This window comes from Manis javanica, chromosome 1, assembly GCF_040802235.1.
Source record: "Manis javanica isolate MJ-LG chromosome 1, MJ_LKY, whole genome shotgun sequence".
Lineage (NCBI taxonomy): Eukaryota > Metazoa > Chordata > Mammalia > Pholidota > Manidae > Manis > Manis javanica.
Window position 1 is genome coordinate 205,916,950 of NC_133156.1, and position 23,906 is coordinate 205,940,855.

The following is a 23,906-nucleotide window of genomic DNA, read 5'->3' on the forward strand; positions in this document are numbered from 1 at the left end:
AATACCTATTTACCCCTGATATGTATGGAGTACCTTATCAGGGGGTAAAACGCAGGGGGAAGGCAGTGACAACAGGTTCAAAGACATAAAGGCATCTGCCCAAGTGTACTGGGAAGTTCCTGAGAGAACCAGGTTTCAAATCGGTATACTTGACAGCGTACCAAGCTGCCTGAGAGACCAAACAAAGACAAAAATGACTCTAGGGTTAAACTCTTCTAAGGTACAGTGCGCCGTCATGGGCTGTGTGAGGGCTTTTTAGAAGGGGCCAAATATGGATATTCCCGGAAGACTGGAGCAAAGCCCTTATATCGGGGTTTAGGAAATAATAATACACGCTAAAAATACGCTGAACACACCCTTTCATGGAAGTTAACGACATTTAGATTTGACTTTAGACAGAATAAAGCTTGTTTTCATTTTCTACTACAAACTACAAATAACGCAATGGAAAGTCACTTCTTTGACTGAAATTAAAATAGGAGAGTCAGAACAGAGTTAAGGCAGGTTAAGAGAAGGAAAGAAGACAGGGGTGCTAATCCGCGTTAGCAGCAACTCTGGTCCCGCCTCCACCATTCTGTAGACAGAGCTCCGCCCCCAGCCCTAGAGCCGGGCCCTACTCCGGCGTTCCCCCTTGATCCTTGCTCTTCGAGCTACCTCCGCCCAGCTCGGCTCCACCTTGTTCCAGTAGCTCAGCGCCTTGGACGCGAGTCAAGGAGAAGAGAGGCGGGACTTCCGGCGTTTGAAAAACTTCCGGCGGGAACCGGAAGACGCGGTCACATGCACACGGAATCCCGGGCCTCCAGACACGCCAGGCGGGAAGGTGAGCTGAGCGTCCGTCCGCCTGGGCGGTCTTCCGGCGGCTCGCGTGAGCCCGGCGCCTGGGCTCCGGTGTTTTGGGGACAATTAAAAAAGTTCAGAGCGTTCATTTGGGAAATAACATCACTTTTAAAAGAGACATTTCATTACATTTTACTGTCTGCGGTCTGTGCTTCCAACCTACACTCGGAAAACCCCTCCCATCTGCCGCGTGTGTCACCAGCCAAATTGCAGCTCTTATAGTTTAGGGCAGACATGGGAAAGCCCAGGCAAACTTAGATTGTTGTATCTTAGATCGTCGGAGATAGGGGAGGAAGCACCTTTTTCACTATCAGATCACAGCTCATCGTCTGCAGTGTGCCTGCCGTATAGGAGGCGCTGAAACACTGTTGAGGAAGGGAATGAATGGGAACCGTCTAGGCAACTTTACTCGAGCCTCCCGCAAGACAGCACGTTATTAATATAATGTATGTGGAATGGGAAGCAAACCTAGTCGTCGTATTTGGGGCTCTGGTTTCTAGCCCTTCCTCTGCCGCACAGCTCTTTAAACCATTTCACCTCACTGGAGCTCTGGCTTCTAATTCGTGAAAGAAAATAGCGGGACTATCTGATTTCAGAGGCTCTTTCCAGCTCTTAACATTTCGTTTTTATTACTTAGCGGTCTGTACTGACATTCCAAGCACTTTTGTTGGTACACTCAGGAAAACTTACTTAAATGCCTTTTAAATAAAAGTTTTACCCTCTGCTGTACTTTAAATATTCTAGCTGTATTTTTTCTACTTTTAATTTAATGTTTGTGTGTGTGCAGTTTTCTCTGTCACCCTGATTTTCACTCACCCTAGTTGAGTGCCTCCTCCCTTGGTAACATCACAGCAACCTCCAAGTTACTGATTTTGAATATGCTCATGTGCCCATAGAGATAAGACAGCTTGGAAAGAGGGAAAACCTCAAGTTACTAAGAATAGGGATGTTCTTATGTATCATTACTTTTTCAAGAAAGCAATGAGTGCCATGCGTGATGTAACCTAATAGTGATGGGAAAAATGTATATTCCTTTATAGAGATCATTTTTGTATATTTTATGTTCATTTAATAACTAGTTATAAAGCAGCTATTAAGTGTCAGGCCTTTGTGATGCAGAAGTGAATAAGGCAAATACAGTTCCTTTGTTCATGGTGTTTACTACCATGAAATAAACGTGGGGGATGCAGACCATAAACAGGATAATTATAGATTGTTATATATTACTGTATAAAGGAAGTAAGTAGGATCCTATAGTAGTATTGTATTTGGGAAACCCATTTTAGCCCTACAATAATGAGCTCTGAGAGATGAGAAGGAGCCAGCCTATCGAGGAGGGGGAATAGTGCTCCAGTCAGAATGAACCTGAGGTGGAAAAGAATCATGCTTGTTACAGGGACTGAAAGAATGACTGTGGCTGAGGAGCTTCAGCCAGGGGCAAATGTGATTTGAAAGAGGTGGGTTAGGCCTGCAGGGCGTTTTAGAAGGCTATGGTAAAAAATATGATTTGATTCTGGGTGGAGGATGGATTGGGAAGTCATTGAATGGTTTTTAGGCATTTTTCAAATGATCTTTTGGATTAATAAGTGGAGGATGTGTTGTGTAGGCAAGAGTGGGAGCAGGGAGACCAGTTAAGAGGCTATTACTGTAGTCCAGGTAAGAGATGTTGGGGATTTAAGACTCACTGGAGATCACAGAGATTTAAGATGTATTTTGGAGGAAGAATTAATGTGACTTACTAATTGGTAATGGGAGGGGAAAGAAACAAGATTTGCAAGGCTTTGGCTTAGGAAATGAAACCTTGGAGAATGGTGGATGTGTTCAGGATCTTGATTGTGGTGATATGTATACATATGTCAAAATTTAGCAGTTTTGTACACCTTAAACGTATAGTTTATTGTATGTCAGTTATAGTTCAATCAAACGATTAAAATTTTCTCAAGGTTCTATCTTAGCAAAGAACCATCCATCTTAAGAGAGATGGTGGTATCATTTACTGAGATGGGGAAGTCAGGGATAGGAACAGGTTTTAGGGCAAGGAATGGTTACCAAGAGTTCCGTTGTGGATGTGTTAAATCTTAGGTAACTATAAGGGATCTACATAGATTACAGACAGGCAGTTTATTGCATAAATCTGAATCTCAGGCAGGATTTGGGATGGAGGTATTAAGGTTGTTAATAAGTGGTGATACAGGTATTTAAACCATGGAAATGGGTGGAATTTTGGGTGATTTAACAAATACTTTGATATTAAGGAAGGGAACATGGGAGGAGTAGAAATGGAAAGATAGTTCTCACGAAACTGGTCTTTAAACTGGAGTATGTATATCCCTGGAAGTATACCTAGTATAGTTTTTTAGAAAACATTTCTAGGTCCTTAGCTTCTGTATATACTATTCCTAAAACTGATTTGTCTGAAATTGGCCTGTGTGTTAATGCATAGTCTCCATCTTCAAATTCATATTTTTCTACTTGTCAGAAGACAAGTTTACATATTATTCTCCTTTCAATGGAACATTGCCTTCAGGGTGCCTAATAAAGGGGCATTTGGAAATATTTGTTTCAGGGAACTCTTCCTTAATGGTTAATCAGAATTTTATGAGCCTGGCAAGGCTGTAAAATGGTATTAAGACACTACCCCTGGTTTCTCTTCCTATTTTAAACATTGCTGTTAAGGCTGAAATGTGGAGTTAGAATTGGTGCATGATGGTCTGTATGAGAATTTCTGAGTTCATGTATATTATAGAATTGGGTGGTGGGAGTAGAGATCTGTTTAGGTTATTTGTTGGGGAGCTTGCCACCTTCAGGTTTTTATTCTTGGGCTGGTTATATTCTCCAGCGAAGAGCCTTCTCATTCTCCTCCCTGGAGGGTAAGGATCTTACCAGCAGCTTTTTGGGAGCTTAGTGGAAGAGGACTGAGAGGGGGGTCTCTGCCTGGGCATTCAGTCTGTAATGTTCCCATGCCCACCATCTGCTAGGTGTCCTCTAATCTAGAGACTTTGTTTTGCCTTCTCTAGAGAATAACCATCCGGACTTTTTCCTTGGGAAGTTGCTTAAGAGCTTGAAGTGGAGTAAGACATCTAGAGCTATTCCTTTGTCTCAGACATCTTAAAGCCAACCCTTACTCCCTTCACCCTTAGTTCCAAGGTATCAGATACTGTTCTAATTGGTTTTTGTGAGGATACTGCAAAATATATTGGTTTGGTACTGAAATGCTCTCTCTGCTGACTTGGGATTTTAATTTTTATGTAGTGAAATCTGTTCATCTATCTTTTTGGCTTTTGGAATTTTGAGTCTTGCCCAGGAAAACCTTTCTTCCCCTACCTCTGCTCAGAATTATGAAAAGAGTCTTACTTTTTTGTAGTACTTTTGTAGTTTTACTTTGTAGATTCTGAATCATTGGTCACTGTGGAATATATTTTTGTGCTTTATTTATTATATAATGTCTCTGGTTATTTGCCTTTATATTTTTTACAGCCGGCTCTTTGAATTTGGTAAATATTTGCTAGGTGCATTAGTGATTGTTTTATTTAAATATTCTAAACTTTTATTATAAGGGAATAGGTTATCTTGTTTTAGGAGTAACCTGGTTGCTTATTCAGTCAATCAGCATCTTTAATTTGACTGTCAACTTTGTAGATAGGCTTCTACACTGTAAGCATATACAGAAGAGGGAAAATATTTATCTTTGAAATCTAGTTTAATAAAGAACTTTATAATTTTCTGTCTGATAAGCCAGCGAATAACACTTGCAGTACACTTAAGCATGTAATTCTAAAAAAAACTAAGAATTGTCACCCTATAGGAGCTTATGGTTTTCCAAAGATGGCCTACACTCATCAGGCTTTTGAAGCCATTGGAAGGCTCTTAGCTGCTTTTACAGTTGGCAGCCACATGGTAGGGGAAACCAGTGTTTGGGCATGTGAACAATGCTTTTTGGGGGGTGGGTGGATGCATTTTCTAGTAGCAGAGCTGTTGGAGTTTATCTTTGAATTTTATAGACAAAATAAGTGACCAGTCATTCAAGTGATTCAAATCATGCTGATTTCATGTTCTATTTCTCCCAGATGTCATCACTGCCAAGAAGGGCAAAAGTAAAGGTCCAGACTGTGGTATCCAGAGATGAGTTATCTCCCTTCTCTGAGCTGTAAGCATACTGATTTCATATGGGGGTGGGAGAATCGTGTCTGTCTTGAAGAGTATTGCATTCTGTCACTTAATAACTTCCTACTTGGGTTGAAGAAGGCTGTGTCTTTTTCATTCATTCATGCAACATGTATTTATTTAAATTCATCTTGTGTCCTAGACTCTTGTTTAGGTGTTGGTGATAAACTGTTGCACAAGGAGAAAGTACTCACCCAAATATGTAACGTAGTATTTATTCTAGAATGTAAGCTCCATGAGAGCAGGGAATTTTTTTTTATATTGCTGTAGAGCAAGGTCTCTCAGCCCGAGCACTGTTGACGAGACAATTCCTTGCTGAGGGGATGGACCTTTGCATGGCATGATGTTTAGCAGGGTCCCTGGTCTTTACCTATTAAATTCCAGTAGCATTACCCCCAACCCTGTCCTGATATGACAGTCAAAAATGTCTCCAGGCATTCCCAGATGCTTGCTGTGGAGGCAGAATTGTCTCTAGTTGGGAACCTCTGCTTCAGGGCACTACAGTAGGTAGACTGAAGATTTGCTAAGTGAGTGGGGTATGTAACAAAAGGGATAGAGAGCACAGCGACTGGATTTGGCCACGAGACAGTTTGAGTACTGTATTCAGCCCAGTTCTTCAGAGGATGCAGCAAGACATTTAAGTGAGATTTGTGAGTGCATCTTTCAAAGACCTGGGGGATGTGTGTTCCAAGAAGAGAGAACAAGAAGTGCAAAGACTCTGTGGCAGGGAAGATCTTGGTGTGTTTAGGGAAAAGTAAAGACTAGAGTGGCCAGAATCCCTAAGGCAGAGAGGGATTAGAAGTGAGATTGAAATGGGTAGGATCTAATAAGCTTTGATAGGGTGTTAAGATTTTATTTGAAGTCAGGTTGGGAAGCTACTGGAATGTTTTGGCCAGGTATGTGACAGGATCTGGATAACATTTGTAAAAGATCATCTGGTTTCAGAAACAGTGGAGCAAGAGTGAAAGCAGGGGGATCAGTTAAAGAAATTTTTGTAGAACCCTGGGGTCCTAGAAGTGAAAGTGGTGAGAAGTGGTCTAATTTTGGGATATACTTTAAAGATAGAGTAGACCAGATATGCTGATGGATTAGATTTTGGGTGTGAAGGAAAGAGGAATTTGGGGAAAACTGGAAGAGAATCATGTGATAAGGTTTTTGCCTGCTGGCAGAACTTAAACCATTGAAAAAACCAGACATCCCTGTTGACTAGTTTCAGTGAAGGAGGTGGTTGTCCTTCCTACCAGTACTGGCCTTTTCTATTTGGGTAGAAGTGGAATTAACTGGGTTGGCAGGAGTGTTATATTCCTCTAGCAGAGTTCACATGGCTGCTTTTTCTCTGCTGTTATTGTGAGTTTGATTCTTAGATTGTTAGAAAAGTACTTCAGCTGCTCCTGATCCAGTGTAATAGGAAATAAATCCATTCTGTAAAAGGAAAAAAATGGGTTAATTAAAGCAGAGGAAGGGTCTTGGTGTTGGCTTTTTGGTGTAATTTAGGGTGTTTCCTAGAGCCATTTCCCATTCCTTACACTGGTTTGAGTAACTTAATATAATTAAAAGAATTTGATTAGCACTTAGGGAATTATTTAAGTACTTTTCAGTGTTAAAATGGAAAACCTCATAATGACTCTGTGTGACTTGACCCAGGAAATTAAAGTGATTCCGTGTGTCTTTGAGTGTATGTATAGTGTATTTGTCTGTAAGGTCAGAGGTAGATGGAAAAACCTGTGATTGATAGTGTATTGGGGTATTTTTACTTTGGTCCCTGATTAACTTTCTTGTTTCAATTCTTAGTATCTGTTCATAGCCTGTGTTCACATCACTCCATTTTATTTATAAATAAATAAATAGATAGATAGAAAAATAGATAACAGTTGTCCTTCTTTAAATTTATTTATTTATTAATTTTTATTAAGGTATCATTGATATACAATCTTATGAAGATTTCACATGAGCAACACTGTGGTTACTACATTCACCCATACTATCAAGTCCCCTCTTCACATCTCACTGCAGTCACTGTCTATCAGCGTAGTAAGATGCTATAGGGTCACTACTTGTCTTCATGCTATATTGCCTTTCCCGTGAGCCACACACACACCATGTGTGCCAATCATAATGCCCTTCAATCCCCTTCTCCCTCTCTCCCCACCCACCCTTCCCACACCTTCCCTTTGGTAACTGCTAGTCCCTTCCTATAATCTGTGAGTTTGTTGCTGTTTTGTTCCTTCAGTTTTGCTTTGTTCTTATACTCCACAAATGAGTGAAATCATTTGATACTTGTCTTTCTCCACCTGGCTCATTTCACTGAGCATAATACTCTTCAACTCCATCCAGGTTGTTGGAAGTGGTAGGATTTGTTTTCTTCTTATGGTTGAATAATATTCCGTTGTGTATGTGTACCACATCTTCTTTATCCAGTCATCTGCCAATGGACAGTTAGGTTCCTTCCACATCTTGGCTGATGTGAATAGTGCTGTGATAAACAGGGATACATAATCTGTGATCTTGTTTTCTTTGGGTAAATACCTAGGAGTGGAATTCCTGGGTCAAATGGTATTTCTATTTTTAGTCTTTTGAGGAACCTCCATACTGCTTTCCACAATGGTTGAACTAATGTACATTCCCACCAACAGTGTAGAAGGGTTCCCCTTTCTCCACATCCTCCAGCATTTGTTGTTCGTAGGCATTTGGATGTTGGCCATCCTAACTGGTGTGAGGTGATATCTCATTGTGGTTTTAATTTGCATTTCCCTAATGATTAGTGATGTGCAGCATCTTTTCATGTGCCTGTTGTCCATCTGAATTTCTTCTTTGGAAAAGTATATGTTCAGATCCTCCATCCATTTTTTAATCGGGTTATTTGCTTTTTGGGTGTTGAGGTGTGTGAGTTCTTTATATATTTTGGATGTTAACCCTTTGTCAGATATGTTGTTTATGAATATATTCTCCCATACTGTGGGATGCCTTTTTGTTCTGCTGATGGTGTCCTTTGCTGTACAGAAGCTTTTTAGTTTAATGTAGTCCCATTTGTTCATTTTTGCTTTTGTTTCCCTTGACTGAGGAGATGTGTTCAGGAAAAAGTTGCTCATGTTTATATTCAAGAGAGTTTTGCCTATGTTTTCTTCTATGAGTTTTATGGTTTCATGACTTACATTCAGGTCTTTGATCCATTTCAAGTTTACTTTTGTCTTTGGAGTTAGACAGAAATCCAGCTTCATTCTCTTACATGTAGCTATCCAGTTTTGCCAGCACCAGTTGAAGAGGCTGTCCTTTCCCCATTGTATATCCATGGCTCCTTTATCATATATTAATTGGCCATGTATGTGTGGGTTTGTATCTGGGCTCTCAATTCTATTCCATTGATCTATCAGTCTGTTCTTGTGCCAGTACCAAGTTGTTTTGATTAGTGTAGCTTTGTAGTAGAGCTTGAAGTTGGGGAGTGTAATCCCCCCAGCTTTATTCTTCCTTCTCAGGATTGGTTTGGCTATTTGGGGTCATTTGTGATTCCATGTGAATTTTAGAACTCTTTGTTCTAGTATGTTGAAGAACGCTGTTGGTATTTTGACAGGGATTGGATTGAATCTGTAGATTGCTTTAGGCAGGATGGCCATTTTGACAATGTTAATTCTTACTATCCATGAGCACAGGATATACTTCCATTTATTGGTGTCTTCTTTCATTTCTCTCATGAGTGTCTTATAGTTTTCAGAGTATAGGTCTTTCACCTCCTTGGTTAGGTTTATTCTTAGGTATTAGTTATTCTTTTTGATGCAGTTGTAAATGGAATTGTTTTCCTGATTTCTCCTTCTGTTAGTTTGTTAGTATACAGGAATGCAACAGATGTCTGTTTATTAATTTCATATCCTGCAACTTTGCTGAATTCAGTTATTAGTTCTAGCAGTTTTCAGTCCATTTTATATTAAACTCCTCCTACCTTATTCTTTTTCCAAGAAACATATATCTCTTTTTTGCCTTTAACATTTGGCTTCATTTTTCTTTGGAATTTTTCTGTCAATTTACTCCTAGATCATCTGCCTCTGAAGAAGATGACAAGGAAGACAGTGCCTGGGAGCCCCAGAAGAAAGTCCCCAGAAGCCGTAAGCAGGCTGTGCCCAAGGAATCCAAACCAAAGAGGGTGCCACGGGTGAAGAAGAACACCTTACAGATCAGTGGTGACTCAGAAGGCATGGCTGTGAAGGAGGAGCTGGTAGGTGCTTTTGCTGGGCAGAGGGAACGCTATTGACTTCCTAGTGTGTGATGCTCCTTCTTCCTTACATGGAGTAGGACAAAGCAGGTAAATGACAAAAACCTCAGGGCAATGGCGTCTTCTGCCATAGCTCTTAACAGTATTCACCAACAAATCCACTGTGTTGGAGAAGAAGGAATATTTATCAACTGGTATATATATATATGTTTTGCCATAAGCAAACACTTAAAATCACAGCAATCTGGTTTTAAAAAAAACAATAATAAATTATGTTATATTTCTTCACAAAAAAGTTTTGCATTATCAGAAGCATTCACTGTGGTATTCCTTTAAATAACAGCTTCCCTAGTACACTTTAAATAATATTCTTCTAATATGCAGTGGATACTTGACTTTCCAGGGATACATTTATTGTGTACAGTAGGGGATGTTTCGTTATATCTTGCTGTGCCCATGAATAGGGCTTTTGAATCAATCTTTTGGCCTATTATCTACTACCTCTCTTTCACCACCTTTCTATGCAAGCTTTTCATTGAACACACTTTTAGTGGGTGCATGGGCTTTACCTGTAGCTGCAAAAGTTTTGGCTTCTATCTTACTGGTGTAATTAAGAGGTTTTTTTTCACAGGTGCATTTAAAAGTAGCTAGATTGCCTCACCCAGGAAATATCGCTTAGTTGCATGGTTTTTTGTACTGGGGTCATAAACTCTTTGAGAATCTGATGAAAGTTATGAACCCTCTCCTTAGTAAAGTGAGTAAAATATACACATGCTTAAGTTTAAAAGTGTAGCTCAAGAGCGTACAGCTTAAGAACCCCTGTTACAGTGACTTCTTGATCCTTCCAGTAATGCTTTGTATATGTGTATTTTTTAAAAGGAAAAATAATTTAAATTAAAAAGTCTCTCAATTAAGAGACATTCTGGGGAGTTTTTAGAATATCTTCCAAAAATGCCAAATTTCACATGTTCCATAGCTCAGTGAAAGCACACAGAGCATGTTAGAAGATTTCATTTCATTGGGTTTGTCACTTAACTCTGCTGTAACCACCACTGAACAAAATAACTGAAAACCCTATTTTGGATGAAGCTAGAATTGATAGACCCCTGATAATTAAAAAATATGTTTTAGCAAACATGGTAGACAAAAATCATCATTCAGTCTCTTCCTGTCCATGTTACTGGTATTTGCCAACCCGCATTCCACTGCTGTTCGTTCATTGAAGACTTCAGCTCCAGCTTCATATCTTCCTCTCTGCCATCTTGTGTCATTATTCTTAATGATTCCCCCCCTCCACTGGGGTGAGCCATCTAATGCCTTGTGTTCTTGTTTCTTTGACCTTCTCATTTCCAGTGACTTTTTCTTCTTTGCCTTCACCACCCCTCTCATGATGCCAACCTGAATCTTGTCATCACCAGAAACTGCGCTACCGCTGACATTTCCTTCTCCGTACTGCTTTTGTACCACCATCTCATCACTTTCTATGCTGTCAGCTCACTTGCTCAGGTGCCCTCACTGCCACAATTTTGCAACCTTGTCACAACTTCTCATCAGGATCTCTCAACCTGAGAAACTTGAAAAATACCAGTGCCTGGGACTCTTTTCCAGATGACTTAAATCTGGGAAGAATTCTGGGGGTGGGCCTGGGCATCAGTGGTATTATTTTCTGAAAGCTCCTCAGGTGATTTATACATGTAGGCAGGGTTGAGAACCACTACCTAATCCTTGTACTCTGCTCACTGTATTTTTGGTGCAATTTTGAGGTCTGAGATTATGAATATAAGGGAAAACTGAATTTTGACTGAAATTTAGTCTGGAAGTTGTTCTTTTTTGTTGGAGTTTATGCCATCTGCATCACTTAAGTAACTGAGAACTGGCTAGCTTGTGGTATAGTAAACTCCATATGGGCAGGGTCTGTATCTTATTCACTGTTCTAGTGCCAAAATTGAGTTCCAGGTATTATTGCTTCACACCTGAGCTGTCATTTGGGTGGGGAGGGGGTGGGTTGTGGTGCAGAGTAGCTCCTAGACACCTGTGTGGACGGCTGTGCAGACTCCCACTAAAGAAAAATGCCTGACACTACCCTGCTGTTGTGCTGTGTTTTCTGTTCTCTTTCTGTATAAATTTGTAGCAGGTGTTTGTAGCCTGTTGAGTTTTTTTTTATGAAGGTATCATTGATATACAATCTTATGAAAGTTTCTTAAGAGCAACATTGTGGTTACTACATTCACCTATATTATCAAGCCTCTCCCCCACCCCATTGCAGTCACTGTACATCACTGTAGGAAGATGTTATTGTCACTACTTGTCTTCTCTGTGCTATACTGCCTTCCCTGTGCCCCCTACATTATGTGTGTGCATCATAATACCCCATAATCCTCTTCTCCCTCCCTCCCCAGCCCCCCTCCCCACCCCCTTTCCCTTTAGTAACCTCTTAGCCTGTTGAGTTTTATAAGCACGCGAGTGTTACACTTCTTCCCATAAAGGGTTGGCTTCTGATTGCAAGTTTTAAATCTTGTTTTTTTCCTGGCATGTGTCTGTCCTTTACTCATTTTAAAAATTAAATTCTTTATTTCTAGGTAATTGTAGATTTACATGCAGTTGTAAAAAAATAATACAGAGAGATATCACGTACGCTTTATCCAATTTCTACTAATGGTAACATCTTGAAAAACTGTGATAAAATATAACAACTGAGAGTTCGACATTAACAAAATACACTGATCTTAGATTTCTCCAGTTTTATTTGTATTCACTTAAATGTCTTTATGTATACATTTAGCTCTGTGTAATTTTTTCACGTGTAGGTATGTGTGTCCTTCACACAGAACAGTTCCAGTACCACAAGGATTCTTGCTATTACCCACCCACCTCCGTTCTGATTTCCCCACCGCCACTCCCCACATATGACCCCCAGTAATCCCTAATATTTGCAGGAGTGTTATGTAAATATAATCATACAGTATGTAACTTCTTGACATTGGCTTTTTTCCCCCTCCACTCAACATAATTTCCTCAAAATTCTTCTGAATTATTGTGTGTATTAATAATTTGTTTTTTATTGTTGAATTCCAGGGCAGTTGGTTTTTATCTTGTAATTCTTATGTGTTCTCTTTGTGATTTTACAGAATAGCTCTGTGGCTATTGCTGATGTTGATTTGGAAGACAGAAAAGATAAATTGGATACTGTGCAGACTCTAAAAACAACAAAGGCAAAACGGAAAAATTCAGGTCAGTCATCTTCAGCACCAAGGACCAAAAAGCTGAAAGCTGATGAAGAAATCAACAAAGTCAGCTGCTTAGAGCATGGGGGTAATTGTGCAGAGACACCGTCCACAAGCACCATGTGGGAAAGTGCATGCAAGAAGGAGGAGAGTGAAGATGACTTTACATTTGGTCAGTCCCCTGTAAAGAAAATGAAGACCGAAGCATGTCCTCAGGGCCAGCCTGTCAGGTGTCTCGCAAATGCCAACAATATTAAAGAGGAGGTGGAAATGAATTGGGACATAGTACAGGTGTGTGCAGCCTTTTTCAGACACTTCAGTTCATTCTATTCCTTTCTTATGACTAGGGTAGGGGTGGCACTGGCCAAGGAAAGGGTTGGAGTTTTTGATTCTCTTTCCAGTTTGCCAATGATGCCTGGAGGCTTTGGCCACTGGTTCCTTTCCTGGGTATGCTGTTTTGTATTATAGCTTATCGTCATTACCAGGCTTCAGCTAAGAGCTGACCTAAGGTAAGGTAGGTCTCTGCCATGGTGTTTTAGTGAACATGCTCTGTATAGACATTGTACCAACAGGTTGGGCCCTTATAAGTTCATTAAGTGTTTGCTTTGAACTTTGACTGTATTTCCTCTAAAAGCAGTGCAAGTGATTAGGTCATTGGCCGTCAGTACAACTATTTAATTCATAGTGTGATATGATATATTATGAACAAGGCCTAACAGTTTCTTAAAGGAAAATGCTATCTGAATTCCAACTTGAGCTGCCAAAGTTGTATCTTTTCCTACAGGGGATATCAGATTTCTCCCAGTTTCTTTGGCTGGCTCTGGGGATGGTAGAGAAGACCCGAAGAGTTACTCTTAAACAGTGATGCTCAACCTTTTGTCTGCACCAACAAACTCTGGGAATATTTCAGACTTAATTATAGCAGTGCCTCCAAGGGTGGAGGGGGGTGAACTCCCTCCCTGTTGTCTGACCCACGGTGGTTCTGCTGTGAACTCTTTCCCCTGCTGTAGAGCCCAGGACCTCTGCTGGATCTTAATGCAACTTCTCAGTCTGGGACGGCCTGTGTATTGCCTTCCTCTTCAGAGGAACCCATTTCTGTTGCTTCTCTATCTGAGTTGTTATTTTCTCTTGGTGGACCAGGTTTCTCTGCTTCTTTACAGAAAAAGTGTATGTACAGTGAAAGATGACAACTCCCCAATTCATTTGCTATTAGTTTTAGCTTGGGAGGAGGGAAAACTGTGTGGTGAGAACAGGTGCCCAGCTGCCAGAGGGTGAGAGGCAGCAGTGCAGAGAGCAGTAAAAGCGGCACTTATAAACTGGGAGCAGCGTGTCCATTGTGTTTGTGAATATCAAGTAGAAGCAAATTACCTCATTTTAAGGTCCTGGAACTATTTATAGCCTTTGGCCATAGCATTAGTGTATATGGGTATTCGTCTTTCCTTTCAATTCCAAGCATTTTTTCCTCCTCCTCCTTATTGGAAGTGATTTTTGACAGCTCAAATAAGCCTATTCTCGGAATCTGACATTCCTTCCTTGTGAGCTGGGAGAAGTGGCTGTTACAGCTGCCACCTTTACTGAGCACCCTGAGGACAACTAGTAAGCTTAGCATTTTCTAGCTGGGTCTAGGGAAATTGCCTGGGAAACTTTAGGTGTGATTCACATGTTTGGGTTCTTTTATTTGACCAGGTGCAGTCATCCTTGTATAGCCTTGTTACATTTATAGACAATTCTTGGCGTATCTGTGTATTTCCTTTCCTATACTTTTTAATTCTCCCCTAAAAAGGAGAGAGAATAATTTTATCTTAGCATTGCATTCCTGCTTCCAAACCATTGAGAACAGTGGCAGGTGTTAGGGGACGTGGGCCTGAGAAGAGCAAGTCAACAATGCCAAGCCAGAGAGTCAGAAGGCTTCAAATACGTGAATGAGACCAGATTCAATGAAATGCTGAAAAGTACCTCATTAGTAAGGCATGGTCAGTGGGAATTAATTGTGTAGAAATTATTAATTATTACTAATTGAACATGTGAGAAATGTAATTTGTATTTCCTGCATTTTGTGTGCTATTTCACATGGATCTTGCCCAACATGACACCTTGATCCTCTGTTTTTTCCATTTAAGGTGTGTTTCTCAACCTTGAAAAGTCTGCTGCTTTTTCAGGAACATCACTCTCTTGTTTGGAAGGGGAAAACTACATTTCCAATACTTAATTTATTTATAGACTTTACATATAAGCATACTTTGTGTCTATATCCTAATCAGGAATATATCACTGGATCCCTTGATAGAAGCAGTCTACTCTTCAGCTCTTTCCCCTGAACTACAAATGTGTGGTTGCCATCAGAAACTAGTTTTTGTTAAAGTATATTATTTCATTATACAAATATTTGTGACTTGTATAAGAATTTGAAGAGGTGAGTAGCTACAAGCAGTTTTTGAGAAAACTAAATGCTCCAAAGTGGTGGTGGCTCATACATAGTCTCTTCCTTTTGAGGTGGGTGTGCTAGGGAAGTGGAGCAGCTGTATGGAATGTTTCAGTAAATTTTACTAAATTAGGGAGGAAGAGCAAGGAAAAATCTCTTTATTAGCCATTTTCCCCATTCTTGCAAGAGGTGATCTGGGATTATATGGGTAAAGATGACAATGGGATGACAAACTTGGGGAAAGAAGTGGGACAGGAAGGAGGTGAGAGTCTCTGAAATGGCTTCCTCACTGCAGATCTGCACATAAGCACATATTGTCCATTCGGTTAACCTGTTTATTCCAGGAGGGATTTAAGTAAAAGAAATTGTATTGGCCCTTTTTGTTTCTATAATTTAGCTGTTAGTATTTTACACCATAACATAAGCCCTGTATGTATGGTATTAGTAATGACAATGTTAACAACGATTAGCAATTAGCAAGTCAATGCCTCTTTTTAAGGCTTGGAGGTGAAAAAAATCTTTAGACTGCCTTCCTATTTACTTTTATTACAATCCACCATTTAACTCTAAAAATTATTAAAATAAAAAGGGTGAATAAATTAAAAACTGTATTAGTTCTTTGCCTTACTCCTACCCGTCCCTTAAGTTTGATCTCTACTTTGAACTCTTAGTTACTTCTTTGTTGTTTGCTTCATTTTTCTAGAATTCTGAGCCCTACCCCATAATTTCTGATTCAGTGGATCTGGGATGAAGCTCAAGAATTTGTATTTCTAACAAGTTCTCAGATGATGCTTATGCTGCTGCTTTGGGGACTATACATTGTGAGCCACTATTCTTGTCCACAGATCTCACTGATTTGCAGAATGTCAAGGGGACTTACCGGGGGTGGGGGCAGGGGTGGACTCAACAGCTGAAACCAACTAATGAGCAGATGATTCATTGTGTGGCTTAATATTGAGTATAGGATGAAGTTCAAACTCTTTATAGAATTCACCATGTAGTTCATGCACCTTTCCATTTTTAACTTCATCTTAACACCCCTTGTACATTTTAGCATTTCTTGTACATTTCTTTCTTCCTGGAATTCCTGCCCCATTTGGCTGCCTGGAGATACATTCATTCTCCTGTTGCTTTTTCCATTGCTGCAGAAATAGATATTTCTTCCTCCCCTTAAAACATTAAAATAATCTATATATGCATCTGTCAGAGTACAGAGCACACTGTGTTTTAACTGTTTTCTTGTTCTTCTTTCTAGCTTGTAAATTCCCTGGGAAGAGAGAATTGTTTCTTTACATTTTGATTATCACTGGTTTGGTATGGTTATTGGTGTATGATATGAGCTAAAAAGAATGTTGGACTAAATTTAGAAAAAGAAATTGGATGATTTGGGGGCTCAAAAGTGGACTGCTTATATGTAGTTTTATTATCCTTAATTTCAAGAAGCAAATTTGCATGAGTAGCAAAACAAACTCCCTTACCACATATGATGCTTCTGGATTTGTTAGGACCTGGTATGATCCAGCTGTGAGTCTGACTTTAGCTGTCTTGGGCCCCTTCAGGTAGCAGTAGCTGAGCTGGTTTGGCAGTGGGGTTACTCTGGGTCACTCTGCCGATGATCCAGTTCTGACACGATGAGCGTGTTGGTTGTTTTCATTTCTCAATGTCTGTCTTTCAGAATCTGGCCTGTCTGTTAAGGACCAACTGAAATGTTACTTCTGCAGCATACCTTCTTTGATTACCCAAAGGGGATCTTTCTCTTATCTGAAGACGTTATACTACTTGTTCCCTGGCACATTTTTACTTGTACTTATTTCATTAACATTTTACTGAAGTGGATGAGATTATTTACTCCTTGAAGACAGTAAAGTTTGGGACCAAGCTTGGGAAGGGGTTTAAAAACTGTGCTGCAGTGGTTGGACTTCTGCCAGAAGGTAGATAAGAGTCATTGGAACTTATGTTCAAAAGAAGAAAAAGAGAAAAAATAAGGAACTTAGTATATCTGTGTCTTAGAGATATAATCAGTAGTAATGCAGAGAGGTTGGGTAGAAGGCATAGAGAACAAAAATTGCTCTGTGGTTCAGATAGAAGATAATAGCACAAAAGGAGCTTGAGGGGAAGGAGCAGACATTTTAGAAGTTCAGTTTCCTTCCTTGGTGACAGATTAGATGGGCATGATAGAGAATACACTGTGGTACTGAGGGCATTGATTAGAATGCAGCAGGAGAAAACCCATCTTGAACTAGCTTAAGCAAAAACGATTTATTGACCTATGTGACAGGAAAGTTTAATTGGACTCACATGGTGTTTCTGTGATTATCTTAGCACTACTATCCTCAGCTTCAAAGATTCTACATGTACAAACTGTATTTCTCCAGTTGTGGAGGAAATTGCACCTGGGTCCAGGGTTCCACCCCAAATCTCAAGGTTCGTGATGACTGGACTACTCTCTGGGCACATTCTAGCTGTTGTTAATTCTAAAACAACTGGTTACTGAATAAAATGCTGTGGAGTTAGATTGAGGTCAAGTGTTCTCAAACCATATAGGTGCTACATAATGAGAAGGTGGTTTTGGAGGAGATAACCACAAAATCCCCAAGGTTTCTGTGGTAGATGGTATTGACTGGAATAGGAAATCAGAAGAGAGTTGAGGTACGGAATTGTTATGTGACTGAGGGAAAAAATGCTGAGTTTGACTTTGTAGGAGTCAGGGAAGGTATCTGAAGCATTTCTGAATGAGTGAGCAGCCTCAAGAAACAGCCTCTGAAAAGGGAAACAACCGAACTTGTTCTAGCAACTGAGCGAAAGCCACTGGGGTTGGCTTCTAATGAGAAGAGTGGATGAGATAATGTGGCAAGAGAGGCCAGTGTTTTTTGGGTCATGGTAAGGCATTTGGATTCTAAATGCAGTGGGAAATCTTGAAAGGTTTTGACCACAGTGACATGATCAATCAAATGACATAATCCAGTATACATTTTGAAAAGATAGTTCTTACTGCTTTATGGAGATTGAATAGACAGAATTGGAGTGGATGCAGGAAGAAGAGTTAAAGGCTATTGCATCAATGCCACCTTGAACTAGACTGAGGTGCAGAAGAAGAGTAGTAATAGACTAAAGGGATGTTTTGCAATTAGAGTTGACTGGTTCTTATGATGGAGTGAATTTAAGAGTTAAAGGAGACAAGAATTAAAGGCCTAGTTTTCTGGCTGAATTACTGTTTAAAAGGACATAATAAGGGGAAAATTGGAGAAAGAATAAGTTTGAGAGGAAAATCACTTTGCAAATGTAGAGTTTGAGATGCTGATTAGGTTTTTGAGAGAATATGTGAGGTAATTGGCTACATGAGTGTAGAGCTCATGTAGAAGAGAGCCAGGGCTGGAGAAAAGATGACATTGGTATTAATCCATCAGAATAGGTGGTAAGATGTGGGCCTCAAGATTTAGATGCCCTCAGGAAGGAGAGTACTCTTGATAGTCTCTGGTGTTCAGCCATTTAGTTTTCAAATTCAATCTACTTTACATAATGATTTGATTTTGTTAATTGGTTGATTATGATTGTTTTTAGTAATTTTTCTGTTTTTTTTTCTTCCATTTTGGTAGATCTTAGGTGTCAACAATTGAAATAATAATAAAACTTATGCCTTTTGTGCTTTGAAAAATCTGCTTAGGTTTTGAGAACTGCTGAAGTTGCATTTTATTCTTTCTGTATACCAGGTTGACTTCTCTAAAGTTTTCTGTTCATATGTGCATTTTGTTGAACCCTGTAAACTTTAAAAAAATACAAATTATTTTGAATATGTAGTATATATGCATGACACAAAATTCAAAAGATACGAAAAGGTCTTCCTGTCTTAACTCTCAACAAACCAACTACTTTTCCCGAAGGTTAGCCATGTTCCCAGATCTTGTGAATAATTCCATATTTGTTTGTATAAGGGGAGTTGAATGGTGTTCTACTCTATGGTCAGATCATAATTTATTTACCAGTTCCCTATTTTAGACTTAGGTTCTTACTGACTTACTATATGAGAAGAGTTCTTCAAAAAATATCACTACAAATAATATCATTTCCAGAGGTATGAATATATTCAGGATAAATTCCTGGGAGTGGAATTGCCTAGTCAAAGAGTTTTTGTAATGGAAATTTTGATAAATATTGCCAAATTGTTCTTCTTCCAGAGGTTACACTATTTGCTTTCCCACTAGCAGTGATTGAAAATGCTTTTTCCTGTCATTCATGCCAGCGCGGTGAGTTACCAACTAATTGATCTTTGTTGCTAGTATGAGAGATGAAAAAGGTATATCTCATTGAGCCCTGTAGAATTTGCATGGTCCAGAGTGGTTTCAATTAGATTTTATTCAACTAGTGAAGTGACTATTTTGTGATTTTCAACACATACATGTATTTATATAGTTCTCTTTTCTTTTTTAAACCACAGCAAGTAGTTTCTAAGTCACTGGAGAACATTATTTGGTGCTCTATTTTAAACCATACATTATAATACTGATGTTTAATTTTCAGGATTTAAAATCACTTTAGTATCCTTAATTTGCAGGTATTATCTGAGAGAACTAATATTGAACTTTGGGTTTGTGCAAACATTATTCGTCTCTTTAATGATGATAACACAATTCCCTTCATAATACGTTATCGAAAAGAGCTTATTAATAACCTTGACGCTGATGCCTTGAGAGAAGTTCGACAGACCCTAGAAGAGCTACGGTAAGAAACCTGGAAAAAGATGAGCCTAGTGTGAGGAAAGGGTGTATAGGCGGATGAGGAGGAGTGAGGAAGTGAATGAGAATATATTGTAATAGTTCCAATGTTTTGTTTTCTTGAATTATTGTGATCTGGTTATAGTCCCCCTCTGACAGGAAGTCAGCTCCATTTTACTTACTTAAGGGGTGTGCAGAGTCCCTCTGCTGGTGTGTTTATGCATAGCTTGGACATATCTGGGCAAAAAGGTGGTTTGCATTAAAAGTGTGTGCCTGAGAGTTTGACTATCATCTTCTCTCATAAAAATGATTTTGCATAGTGGCAAAATTAGGATTACCAGCAGGAAGCTCAGAAAAATAAAATTTTAGTCTAAATCTTCAGTTGCTTATGTAAAGTCATCCCCTTAATATTATAAAATCTCTGAATGAGTTCTTTGGCAATATAGAGTTTGGTAGGAAATATGTATATTTCATTTTTCTTTTCTTTGGAAGGGCATGGTAATTTAATATCAGTGAATTATAAATTTTGTGTATATATAGAATGGAAAACACGTTTAAAAAATTTATTCCTCTGAACTTATTGTAATAACTCAAATAATATGTAAAGACTATAAGATACTATAATTATATTACTCAGTAGCATTTATTAAAACACCTCACCATTCATGCATTTATTACATGTCTTCTACATGCCAGGTGCTATATTGTTAATGTGTGGGTTCTTCAAATCTACAAGAGGAATCTGATTAAAATTGGATGTACTTTTACCATCACACTATTCTAAAAATACCAAGGCTTATTTTTTCAATAAGTCTAATAAGCTTCCTGTGATTTGGGGGGAGCTTGTATCTCACTAACATTTCTATCCCTTTTGTTGAAGTTCTTTTTTGTGCCAGGGGGATTAAAATACTAATATGTAGAGAGTTATATTTCATTGAGAGGCAAAATCAATTAGCCAACTTAGAAGTATAGATCACTAGTTAAACAAGTGGTCTCAGATTCAGAGTTTCCAAGGCTAGGCTAGTGTAATCCAAGGACCAAGGAATACGAACTGGACTTCATTAAGTCCTGCCTAAGAGGCAGCCTCTACTTATCTCCAGCAGATTACTTAACATGCAGTGCTGTCAACCCAGTTTGCTAGATAATCTTGTTGAAAAGAAGCTATTGATCTGAGTTTTTATGTAAAAATTTCTGGGCTGAACTAAACTATCTACAGACCACATCTAGAACACCAGCAGTTTGCAAATTCTAAAGTAGGCTTTTTTCTCTTTGGTTAAAGGCAAAGTAATAAAGAGAATTTGAGGGTTCTGGAATTTGAAATTGGTGGAAGTATTACAAATAAGAATATTTTACTTAAAAAAATTAAAGGTATTCTAACAATATTCAGTTGTATGGGGGGAAGTAGAAGCTCTATGTCAAGATTACTATTATTTTTTTCTATAAAAACATTTCTACTGCAAGAGTTAATTCTCTGAATATTTATTAATAGAGGAATACATTGAATGTTAGTAGAGGAATATTTCTCCAAGAAACTAGGAGTATTGACTGGGGCTTATAAGATCTTTTTATATCCTACAGAGTTTTCTTTTCGGTAATGAAATATGGTCTCTATTTTTTCTTAGGCTCAGCATTTTCTGTAAGTAGAGCATTAGTTTTCAGTCTATTAATTATTAGCCATAAATGAGTGGTGAAACTAATTTAATAGATTATTACCACTTTAACAAAAATGAAATAGAGAATAGAAAATATAAGAGTGCAGTTTATGTGGTAAAGGTAAATATTGTTTCATGAAACTGTTTATCAGATGTTTATATAACATATATATTTATAGTATATGCTTATATAACTATTAGATGTGAAACTATATATATATATATATATATATATATATATATATATATGTAAATATATACTGGGTTGCAAGGAAACATATATTTCTTACTGAGGGTCACTGTTAAAAAAGTGAGTTAGAGTATGATTATGGTAGGAAGAAAATCTTCCTGTGTTTTCTCTAAAGATACCTCCCCTCTTCCTTATATGCAGGCCACTGTGACACTGGCCTTTTGTCAAAATGACCCTGATGGGTTTCAGCCCCTGAAAACAGTCTTAGGCTGCCAGGAATGTAAAAGACACACAAGTGGTAATCTAAGGGTTGCATATGCTTTCTCTTTTATTTATAATTTTCTGCCTCAGTTTTTCTTTCAGAAGTACTTTAAATCTTCTTTTCCATGAGTCATTTTTAATCATGTTATCATCTCTCTAACTTTAGTCCATCAATTCAGTAATACCATTATTAAGGTGATCCTAAAAATAATACAGGTAATGAAATAGGATGAGGAGCATAAAATATAATAGGATTGTGTATTCACAGTGAAAAATCATTGTAAAGTGGTGCAGCAACTGTGCCCTTGCTTCTACCTGTGCATTAATCCCTGTACATTAACTCCTGGAATCAGCTTTTCTCTGTGGAATCCTGGTTCTTTCTAGTGGAGAATGGTATTTAGAAACCAATTGTGGGTACTAAGTGCGCTAATCCTGAGTGGTGATACACAGTAGTGATGAACATCTAGCACCCATAACATGGTTTCTGTGTACTGTTTGTCTGACTCCAGGGCTGGGCAGGGGAAGTAAAAGATGAGCCTGAAATCTCTTTTGCCAGAGAATAAGGAACTGCTCCAAGAATGATGGGGATATGCCCAAAGCACATAGAAACTAGCTTGACAGGGTTACCTGTGCCAATTTGGGACAACTTGAGCATCAAAATAAGTGTTAGTAGTGGATTACAAACTACTGAAAATAAGGAACCATGAGTCTATGGTGATATAAATAAATCAGTGAATAAATTGAAGTTTAATGAGGAATGGAATAACTAAATAGCTGCAAATTACCCCACCACAAAATACTTAACTGTGAAGGAAATAAAGAGCACCTGTATTATGGAGAAACCCACTGGCACTACCAGATGATCACAGTTGGTTAGTAATGCTACAAATGAAAATCATTTGCCACTTATCACTAATAGGATGCAGTGATAAGAACATGGAATCACTTCTATAATACTCTTGCCAAAGATGAACCATCTAATTCAAATTGTGAGGAAACAACAGAAAAATTCAAACATACTGCAAGATAACTAGCCTGTGACATTCTAAAGTATCAAGGTTTTGAAAATCAAGGACAAATACATTAGCTTTAAGGTGACTATAGACATATGTCAATTACATATAACCCATTCTTAACTGAATTCACTATCAAGAACATTATTGGAACAGTGAAACATAAATGAAGTGTGTGGATTAAACTGCAGTAATGTATCAGTATTAGTTACCTGATTTTGATGATCATATTATTATGTAAAAGACTGTTCTTGTTTATAAAAAATGTGCACGGAAGTATTTGAGGGTGATGATAATTTCTCACATGGTTTAGAGGGGGGGAAAACTTTTTACCTTCCCTTCAACTTTTCTGTAAGTTTGAAATAGCTTCAGAAAGAAAGTTCTGGCATATAGATCTTGTATATTATAACAATTTTTATTTTTCAGGGTTGTTGCAAAGAAGGTTCATAATACAATCCAAAAAATTAAGAAGGAGGGGAAAATGTCTGAGTGCTTATTAAAAGCCTTGCTGAACTGCAAAACTTTTGAAGAGCTAGAACATGTGGTAAGGAACCCTTTTTATCTTTTAATGTAATAACTACCTAAGTATATTATGATCTGGGTCTTTTTAGAGATAAAGAAGACCTGGAAGTAAAAAGCTAAAAGCCCGCACTCAGCCACTGTTACTTAATTCAACAAAATATTTATTCTTTATTTAACAAATATTTACCAAGTGCTTTTTTGTGCTAGGCACTTGGGCTTACCAAAGTGAATAATGCATAGTCCTTGTCTTCAAGGAATTCCTAGTTGAGTGGGGGGAAAAGAGAATAGGTTATAGAAGTGTGAAGCTTCAGGAAGAGGGCTAAACTGGAAACTTAGTTGTGAGGTCTTCAGCATGTAGTTGGTATTTGAAATCATGAGAATGGAAGATTTCACCCAAGGATAGTTTGTGGGGTAACCAGGTCAGGATAGACCACTGAGAAACACCGACTTTTGAAGCGTGGGTAGAGGAAGGGAGAGCCTAACAAGGAGACATGGAAAGACTAGTCAGAAGTATGAGGAGAATCAGGAGTAGATGATACCATGGAAGAGATAGGGGGAGAGAGAATCTTAATAGAAGGAGGCAGTGATCAATAGTTAAGTAATTAAATATAGCAGAAAGGTTTGGCAAGATAGAGACTGAAAAAAAATGGATATTTGGTAATTAAGGGGTCATTGTGAATCTTTGTGATACCACTTTCAGCAAGG

At 38.5% G+C, this 23,906-nt stretch overlaps 1 protein-coding gene across 2 annotated transcripts in view; it reads left to right on the forward strand.

The window, feature by feature from the left end:
* Positions 1-715: 715 nt before the first annotated feature.
* Positions 716-23,906, forward strand: part of SRBD1 (S1 RNA binding domain 1) — a 202,996-nt gene continuing 179,805 nt past the window's right edge. Inside the window, exons 1-6 of one of the 2 annotated variants that reach the window (XM_073213612.1) lie at positions 716-820; positions 4,905-4,984; positions 9,028-9,208; positions 12,334-12,720; positions 19,404-19,570; positions 23,106-23,223. In XM_073213612.1, coding sequence (XP_073069713.1) covers positions 4,905-4,984; positions 9,028-9,208; positions 12,334-12,720; positions 19,404-19,570; positions 23,106-23,223 — 933 coding nt within the window. In that variant the 5' untranslated portion in view covers positions 716-820. The remainder of the gene's footprint in view (positions 821-4,904; positions 4,985-9,027; positions 9,209-12,333; positions 12,721-19,403; positions 19,571-23,105; positions 23,224-23,906) is intronic. The other variant, XM_073213619.1, reaches the window with a different exon arrangement.